A 9,008-nucleotide genomic window follows, 5' to 3' on the forward strand; every position below is an offset into this window, starting at 1 on the left:
CGACTCGATTCTGTCATGTGTATGTACGGCGTGTTTGTGTGCGTGGAAGCTTATGTTTCAGCGGTCGGTACAGCAGATCACGACTTATCCTCGCTCGACGAAGCGGATATTTTCGAAAAATGTATTATCCGGAATTACGCATCGTTCGAGGGTATGAAATCGATCGTGTATACAGAGATAATTGCGGAAATAATTTTGAACAATCAAGTAAATATGCCTGTTAATCAGAAGAGAAAATAATGAAAAATATCGATAGCGGTAAAAACAATTTCGCAATTTAAACTTTTCAAAAACTTCGATCTTCTCGAGCGACCCCATTGTTCCTCTAATTTTTCTTTTATGAAATAATTGAAATTCCCACAGAAGCAGATGTTCGAAAGAAAGTAAATAAAACGGTAACATTCATAGAGAGACGGGGAGAAAATATACAGAAAAGACGGCCTCTAGCTCGACCAGGCGCTCGACTCAACCCAAGTACAAGAAGCTAAAGAAGGATACAGAAAGCTCCTCTCCGAGTTTAAGGCTAATAAATGTGCCAGCGCGACGCCAAGAATTGCCTCTCTTTTATTTAGACCCCCTCCTCCTCCCCTGCAGTCCCCATCAAGCCTCGAGAGTAAGTTAATCTAAATCTTCTCCTTCGTGCCTGTCGCGCGCGCGGCTATGGTCTTGTACAAATAGCAGCAAGACGCTCGTTATATACGCGTTAATCTCTGCGCGAGCTTTTGCGAGCACCGCGCGAAATTATGACGTTAATTCGTACGTCTGTATAATATTCGTCGGTGGTGAAATGATCAAATTTTACTCGCGAGTATAGTTAGATTAGCGGTTATATCATTATCCCTCTATCTTCTTTTTTTTCGTACTCTCCGAGCCGTACGATCTTTTCCCGATATAAACACACTCCGGTTGGGAGGAGGAGGAGAGTCTAGATTATTATACCTATATGCACTGGCTAAGAGAGCTCGAAAGGAGATAAAGAGGAAAAGCGCCGTGTGCAGTTATATTAACGTATACGGCAAAGCCAGAAAGTGGCGCGAGGGTTGAGAGTCGCGCGTATCTACGCGCGCGTGTGTATGAGAGAGACAGAAAAGTATACCATATATAAGAGGGAGGGTGTAAGGTATATATAAGGTGGCTAAGATGGCGGACAATTTGCCGCTCGACTACTCTCGGTGCCCTCGACTCCCTGCGCACACTTACACACACACACGTATCCTATGGGCCAGCAGCAGCAGCACACCCTCGTCCTCCTCCTCCTTCTCTTTCTGCTCTCCACCCCACACGTATACGTAGATATATACCACCGCCGCCGACGTCGACGTCGCTTTTGCCGAGTTCGTTTATGTACTCGTTTCTCGCTTGCCGCCGCTGCCGCTGCTACTGCTGCTGCGGGGCTTTAAGAGGGGTAATAGATGTTCCGCCTCTTTCGCGAAATAGCTGCCGCCGCCACGCGAGTGAAAGAGAGAGAGAGAGAGAAAACTCGACTACTGCTCAGACACACACACTCACACACGCGAACGTATATCCAAGACACCGATAGCTTATTCCGTATTCTCGACGCGCTCTTATAATGTGCACTCGATTTGCAAAAAAGAAAAAAAAATAAAATAAAAACGAGTGTTAAATGACTTACTTTATATATACCTTACTGAAAGTTACCTCTTCATTTTTTTAATGATTCGTTTGTAGGCGGGCAGCATCATATCGCGCTGAAAAATAATTATCATCCTCTTTTAAGGATCGCTTATTCCTCCTCCTGCTACTCGAGAGAGAGAGAGTCTTACAACCCTTTTTCGATATCCCGCGCACGTTTTATATATCTATCCAAAGCTAAGCCGGCGCTCGAGCGTTAATACTGCTCGACCTTATTATACAAAAGCTTCGCAGGTTCTCTCTCTCTCTCTCTATCTGCATTCAAGCTCCGATTCTCTCACTCAATAAAATAATTATCCCCACAGCACCAGCAGCAGCAGCAGCTCCTCTCGGCTGCTGCCTCTCCGAGTACTACTATGGCTAAAGAAGCCAATTATAAATCGGCGAAGAGGCTACTAGCTGTATCGAAAAATATATCTACGACCGACTATTTGCGTAACGATCGCAAAAGATAACGCACGATATAAAGTAAATAAAATTGATATATTTATTCATTGTTATATTAGGAGAGTTTGCGCGATTCGAATAAATTGCGTTATGGATGTTGGTCAAGGACTCGAGTATGTGTCTAGGCGTCTCTCGGCTTGTGTCGATTTCTATCTCGAGCTAATTATGTTGAATAACGTTTTGTCTCGTGCACTTCTCGTCGTTATCTCCGATCTTTCGTGTCTAGGCTTCTTTTCCCCCCAGCTCCTTGGACAAAATAAACGAGAAGAGCGACTATATAAAAGAAATACGTTATCGATTCGACTTTAATTCAGTTTTAAATTCATCGCGAGACGAATCCACGATGCAAAGTATATATAATTCGATCATTTTTTTATTTCCTCTCGATATTCGTTCGTTAACAAAATCATATATTGTAATTGCAGAATTAAAGTCGCTGCTCTTGATCGTCGTCTTCGCGATCGTCCTCATTACCGAGGCGCGATCGCAAAAAGGCCCGTGCAAATTACTGGGCAACGGCAGGAACAACGTCCTGCTGCCGAATCCTCGCAACTGCTCGACCTACTTCAAGTGTCTCGCCAACGGCCAGGACGTGCTGCAGTCGTGCCGGCCCGGCCAGGCCTTCGACGCGGCGACACTGACCTGCTCCAGTCCGGAAAAGGCCAATTGTCAATTGCTGTCGTCGCGATCGTCGTCGTCATTATCGACAGCTCGGCCAACGACGACGACGACGACGACGACGACGACGACGACTACAACCGTCGCGACGGAAGACGATCCGCAAGTCGAGTGTCCCGAGCAGACGAGCCCCGAGGAGAACGTCCTGCTGGCGAATCCGCGCGACTGCCGGAGCTTCTTTCACTGCAGCTACGGCATTCCGCATCTGCAGCTGTGCCCGCTGGGCCTGCACTTCAATGGGAGGAAGGCCACCTGCGACTGGGTGCACAAGGCCAAGTGCCAAGTGGTCGATTCGACGGCACCAACGTCGAGGCCTCTGCAGAGACGTCTTTGAGAGAGAGAGAGAGGAAGAGATGTTTTGTACGTTTTACGCGCGATTGGATGAAGTTGATACGTAATGTAATAAAGCCCTGGCAAACATTTTCAACGTGAATGATGGCGTAAATGTAAAAAATGACTATAATTGTTTCAACCACCACTTTGAGTACTTAAACCAACTTCAAGTCTTCACTGGCAGATAGCGAGTACCTTCATACCTGTAAATCTGCAAGTGGAAAAGTTAAAGTAATAATATAAGTCAAAACATAATAATAGAAACTACTAAGTGAATGGGTGTATCACCATTGAAATTAACTCTTAAAAAAAAAGTTTATACAGCCAAAAACTGTTCGGCATTTCTACCAGAGATGTTAATTAGAAAAAAAATGTATCGCACTTACGTTGTTCTTTTTCTCCTTTTTCAAGTACACGTCTGTAACACCAATCCGAGTGCAAAATATTTTACACAAATGCATTGCGTCAAAGTATTATGCACGAGTGCGAACTTTGCATGTCCGCCGTATGATGCGCGTGTGTCTGTGTGTATGTGTATCGTACGTGCGCTCGAATCGTTTATGCGGAGATCTCTCTCTCTCTCTCTCTCGCGGACAATATGTTATAAGTGTCGATGTCGCGAAAATAGACGCAATTTGTCGCCGCGCGCAGTTCGTTTCTGATTCTCTCGTTTTAAAAATAGCTGAAAAAGAGTATGCACTTTAATGCTACTGTATGAATTTTCACGCGTGCACGAGTCCGAGCAATTATATTTATGATACCGCGTATGACGCGCGCTCGAAACCGAAAGCTCGATCACTCTTCGTTATACGCGTGCCTCGGGGAATGGAAATGAGATACATCGAAATAGATTATATGTTTTAAAAAAAGAAATGTAATAAATTTGCATTGTTTGGCATCTAAGATTGTATCGTTTGTTTATAAATTATAAAGATCGAACTCAATAAACTGCGTGGCTACATACCGATCTCGGTGTATAAACGAAAAAACCTTGAGAGATCGTATCGCTTACTTATTCTTCATTTTTTTTCCTCTGCACTCGAAAAGTCGATAAAAATACCTCGCGCGTACTGCGAGTGTCAAAAGCATCGGTCAAGAGCGCGGCAAAACTCATCTTTCGCATGTATACGCAACATATAATGACGGCTCACGGATTCATTGTCGCGCTCACGTTTCTCTATCGTTCCCTCGCGGAATGGAATATTAGCTGAAAATAGATTACCTTAAATTGGTTAATAAGCCGGTGGCCACCGGCGCTGCTGTTGCTCTCTCTCTCTCTCTATTCACACATACATACACATACACACACACACACGAATAAAGTCTTTTGTTTCGTACGTTATAGTCACACGATTTTCGCTCGTCTCTCTCATTGAGCGCTAGGCAGTAGTCACGATCGGTGTCCGCGCGCGAGCTCGTCGGACCCTCGTTTACTTATAATACTTATATATACTTTAAAATATAATATCACTTGAAAACAATATGAGCTCGTCGTCGTCGTCGTCGTTTGTCGCGCTGATTCTGCTGCTGCTGGCGATGATCGGCAAAGGTCAGGGCCGCGTCGACGTGAGACGCATACCCGCCGATTTTTCCATCGGCACCTCGACCTCGGCCCACCAGGTCGAGGGCGGCTGGACGGCCGACGGCAAGGGCCAGAGCATCTGGGACAATTTCACGCACACGAGGGCGGACCGGATACGCGACGGCTCGAACGTCGACAAGGGCTGCGACCACTATCACAAGTACAAGGAGGACATCGAGCTGTTGGGCGAGCATGGCGTGAGTTTAGAGAATATGCTTCTTAGACCCCATATTGGACAACCCAATCGACAAAACAGTCCTCAGACTTATCTAGTCGAATTACGTCTGTCTACCTTTATAAGCGTGTGCAATAGCTGCTCTTATCAAAAGTATCCGTCGATACTTCAACACAAAAACACACAACGATAAAATCACATCAAACAAAAACCCGCTTGATACTAAGTTAGATTTAAAATTTTCTTGAATATCCTCTTTTCGACTCAATGTATCTTTGTAAGAATTTATGAATGACACTTATGAATGATATAATGACTATATTAAGGGAACCGACCTGTGTTAAAAGCTTAAATTCAAAAATAGCTATAAAAATAGTGTAAATTTTCTGTTTGTTATAGTAAAATATGTTCATTCTACACCTGATTGACCAAAAAAAATTCCTACCCAGGCTCTAAAATACCAATTACATTACTTGTTTCATAATTATAACTATTGTGCTGGAAATCACTAGTCATGCGACCTTGAAAAAAATTTTTCATTAACATTGATCTATGGGGTGTGAAAAACTGAAGAAAAGTACCCGCATCCACTTGAGTGGAGCTGAATTTGAAAAAAGTTGCTTTTTTTCCAAGAGCTCAAATATAACATTTAGTGTTAAAATTATATTGATTTTCTTAGAAATTGTTGTTTTGACGTGTATATAAAATTTTACACAATTTTTCCAAATTCTGCTCCGCTCAAGTAGATGCGAGGGTACTTTACTAAAGATTTACATCCGATGGATCAATATTGATGAAAAACTTCTTTCAAGATCGTGCATCAAGTGATTTCCAACATAATAGTTATTATTATGAAATAAGTAATGTAATTGGTATTTTAAAGCTTAGGTAGACGTTTTTTTTTGGTGAATCAGGTGTAGAATGAGCCTATTTTATTTATCGCAAAAAATTGTCACTATTTCGATTTATATAGCGACTTTTAACTAAAGCTGAATTCAAGCTTTTAACAAAGGTCGATCCCCTCGAGTCGCATAACGTCAATGAATTCATTCGCTTTCTCGTGTGTCGTACGCACGTAGTTCGATCACTACAGATTCTCCCTGAGCTGGTCTCGTCTCCTGCCCACCGGCCGGCCCGACAACGTCAATCGAGCCGCCGTCCGCTTCTATCACGGCATCCTGGACGAGCTCGAGCGGCGCAACGTGACGCCCTACGTCACCATCTACCACTGGGACCATCCGCAGGTGCTCGAGGACGAGCTCGGCGGCTGGCTCAACGAGTCGATGGCCCGCGTCTTCGCCGAGTACGCGCGCTTCGTGTACGAGGAGTTCGGCCCGCGGGTGCGCACCTTCACCACCATCAACGAGCCCTACGTCAACTGCTACTTCGGCTACGGCACGGGCGCCTACGCGCCCGGTCGACGCCAGCCCGGCCTCGGCGAGTACCAGTGCGTGCACAATCAGCTCAAGGGTCACGCGCTGGCCTATCGCATCTACGACCGGGACTTCCGCGCGAGGCAGCGCGGCCGTGTGGGCATCGTCAACGTGTGCTTTCAGTACTACGCCAAGTATCCGCAGCAGGCGGAGCTCGCCGAGCGGGCCTTCGAGTTCGAGTGCGGCTGGACGTCGCAGCCGATCTTCGGCCCCGAGGGTGATTATCCCGAGGTGATGAAGAAGACCATAGCGGAGAAGAGCCGGAGGGAGGGTAGAAACAGCTCGAGACTGCCCGAGTTCAGCCCCGAGTGGATAGAGATCATCAAGGGCTCGAGCGACTACTTCGGTCTGAATCATTACTCGGCGATGCTGGTGGAGGAGCTGCCGCCGGGCCTGAGGGTGGACGCCGTCGACGTGCAGATGATGACCCAGGACGCGGATCTGCTCAAGTCCTACGATCCGAAGTGGCCTGGAACGGAGAGCTCCTGGCTCAAGGTGAGATTTTTTTTTGCTTTTTGTGCACGCTGGTAGATATAATTTTCAACGGCCTAATGACCGAAAGATGACCATTTAAGTAGTATCATTTATCAGTAGTATCGTACAGTTTTATCGTTAATTCATTTTTTGTATGTTACAATTGAGTCACAAATATTGAGCTCATTTCAAATGACTCGAAAATGACAATTTGATAGGTTCAAAAATAAAGATTAGTTTTCAACCAGTTTGAGTGCGATAATACAACTAACTTTAAATTTTCGCCACTAGATGGCGAGTACCTTTAAATCTATAAATCTGTAAGTGGACTTGTAAAAATAATTGTATAAGTTTCTAGTCGAGAGTATTCGAGAGTAGATTCTCGGTCGTACTGCCGTTAAGTCTGTTTTTTTGCATCGAATACTTTTTGGCATTTTCATAGCGCTGCCAGTGTAAGATTTAGTATATTCTAGACCGTCAGAGTCACGCTAATCTATTCGCACGATATTTATGCTTGTTATGATTCAAATAATATTTTATTTACACTTTTTTTTTAATTTAAAACATATCCTCTCGTCTCCCGCCGGCAGATCGTTCCCGAAGGCATAAGGGACGTGCTGAACAGCATCAGGAAGAAGTACGGCAATCCACCGGTGTACATAATGGAGTGCGGCACGTCGGACGGCAACGGCCTCGACGATAATCTGCGCGTCAAGTATCTGCACTCGTACATGCAGCAGGTGCTGCTCGCGAAGAAGCGCGACAAGTGCGACGTCAGGGCCTTCACGATCTGGAGCTTTCTGGACAGCTTCGAGTGGAACTCCGGCTATACGTGAGTGTTATTTTACTTCGTGACTGCGATGACTTGAAAAAAAAAAACGCAACGACAACGTCCTTTTTGTTTCTTATTTATAGAGAACATTTCGGACTGGTGCAGGTGGACTTCAACGACGAGAATCGCAAGCGAACGCCGAAAAATTCCATGGCTTGGCTGAAGACGGTGCTGCAGTCTCGGCAATTGTTGCAGCCGATCTCTCTGCTACCGAAATTCGACGAGCTCAAGCTTTGAAATCGTTTATTCGCTCATACGAACATACTAGTCAAGATTATTCATACTCGCCTATGTATTAGAAAAAAAATGAACGATCGACACTGCTGCCAAAGCCTGTCGTCTTCCACCCAAGTTCCTCCAAAGTTATTCCCTTTTATCCCTCCTCATTTATGTCCATAGACAGTACATGTCTCTAAATATCGTAACATGAAAAAATATTAAACATTCACAGCATTTTCAAACTCATTTTAATCGAAAATTTTTGATTGAAATTATATCGAATTTTAGATATTGATAAAAAATAAAAGATAATGAATATTTAGGTAGCTTATACGAGTAACGTATGGCCTGAATAAAATGGTCAATATTAGTAATGGTCTAATGCCGATAAAGGATCATTTAAAATATTTAAAAATACGTTGACAATACTTTAATATTTTTGTTTATTTTTGTGTTAAGAATTATGTTAAAAAAAATAAACGCATCTTAAATGTGCTGAAAATGACACTTTGATTGTTTTAAAAAATGTTTATTAGTTGCCAAATACTTTAAACACGATAATATTACTTTGAGTCTCCACCACTAGATAGCGAGGGCAACTATCTGTAAATCTGCAAGTGGCAAAGTAATCATGAGTGTACAAGTCGAAACATGATTTTTAGATAACTCATGAGGTCATGATAATTATACGATCTTACTTCGGCAGGTTTTACCAGATAACAAAACACTGTCTTTATTGGCCCAGATTTTCAGGGGATATATTTGTCGTATAGACAAAAAATAGTCAATAAATAAAGGTTTTAAACAACGCGATGGGTACCGAATTGGCGTACGTACATATAAGCGCACAGGCAGACTGGGGATCCTTCAGTTATGTAATAAAAAGGCCTCGAGCACAGAGAATGAAAACAGAAAAAGCATATCGCAAGCCACACGGTCGATAAGAGACGCCTAGCGCTTTTCCTGTCTCTCTTACTCTCGTTCTACCCTCAGAGACAAAAAAAGCGAGAGACAGAGAGGATCGGATCACGCGTAAAAAAAAGGGGCGTGTAGGAAGAAAAAAAATCAGTGCGGGGACGCGCAACGAGCTGAGATGATATAATTTGTGTATAATATACTTTTTAATTTACGCTCGACTGCGATGGCGAACTGTATAATGCTAACGTTACATATCCTGTTTAT

General features: G+C 43.8%; 2 protein-coding genes across 2 annotated transcripts; both read left to right on the top strand.

The window, feature by feature from the left end:
* Positions 1-2,443: 2,443 nt before the first annotated feature.
* Positions 2,444-3,112, top strand: LOC111693484 (probable chitinase 10). The gene is made up of 2 exons (XM_023458161.1): positions 2,444-2,450; positions 2,526-3,112. The coding sequence occupies exons 1-2, from the start codon at positions 2,444-2,446 to the stop codon at positions 3,110-3,112; spliced, it is 594 nt and encodes a 197-aa protein (XP_023313929.1).
* A 1,388-nt stretch (positions 3,113-4,500) lies between these two features.
* On the top strand, positions 4,501-8,280 carry LOC106649182 (myrosinase 1-like). The gene is made up of 4 exons (XM_014366468.2): positions 4,501-4,890; positions 5,948-6,796; positions 7,366-7,607; positions 7,691-8,280. The coding sequence occupies exons 1-4, from the start codon at positions 4,594-4,596 to the stop codon at positions 7,842-7,844; spliced, it is 1,542 nt and encodes a 513-aa protein (XP_014221954.1). The 5' UTR covers positions 4,501-4,593; the 3' UTR covers positions 7,845-8,280.
* The last annotated feature ends 728 nt before the right edge of the window (positions 8,281-9,008 follow it).

This window comes from Trichogramma pretiosum, unplaced genomic scaffold (assembly GCF_000599845.2).
Source record: "Trichogramma pretiosum strain Unisexual culture from Peru unplaced genomic scaffold, Tpre_2.0 scaffold17, whole genome shotgun sequence".
Classification (NCBI taxonomy): Eukaryota; Metazoa; Arthropoda; class Insecta; order Hymenoptera; family Trichogrammatidae; genus Trichogramma; species Trichogramma pretiosum.

What these genes read in the sequence shown, in the direction of transcription:
- LOC106649182 (XM_014366468.2), top strand. Translation starts at nt 4,594, where the DNA reads ATGAGCTCGTCGTCGTCGTCGTCGTTTGTCGCGCTGATTCTGCTGCTG. An exon ending in AGCTGTTGGGCGAGCATGGC is followed by an intron (nt 4,891 to 5,947) that starts GTGAGTTTAGAG and finishes GTACGCACGTAG; the next exon opens with TTCGATCACTACAGATTCTC. An exon ending in CGGAGAGCTCCTGGCTCAAG is followed by an intron (nt 6,797 to 7,365) that starts GTGAGATTTTTT and finishes TCCCGCCGGCAG; the next exon opens with ATCGTTCCCGAAGGCATAAG.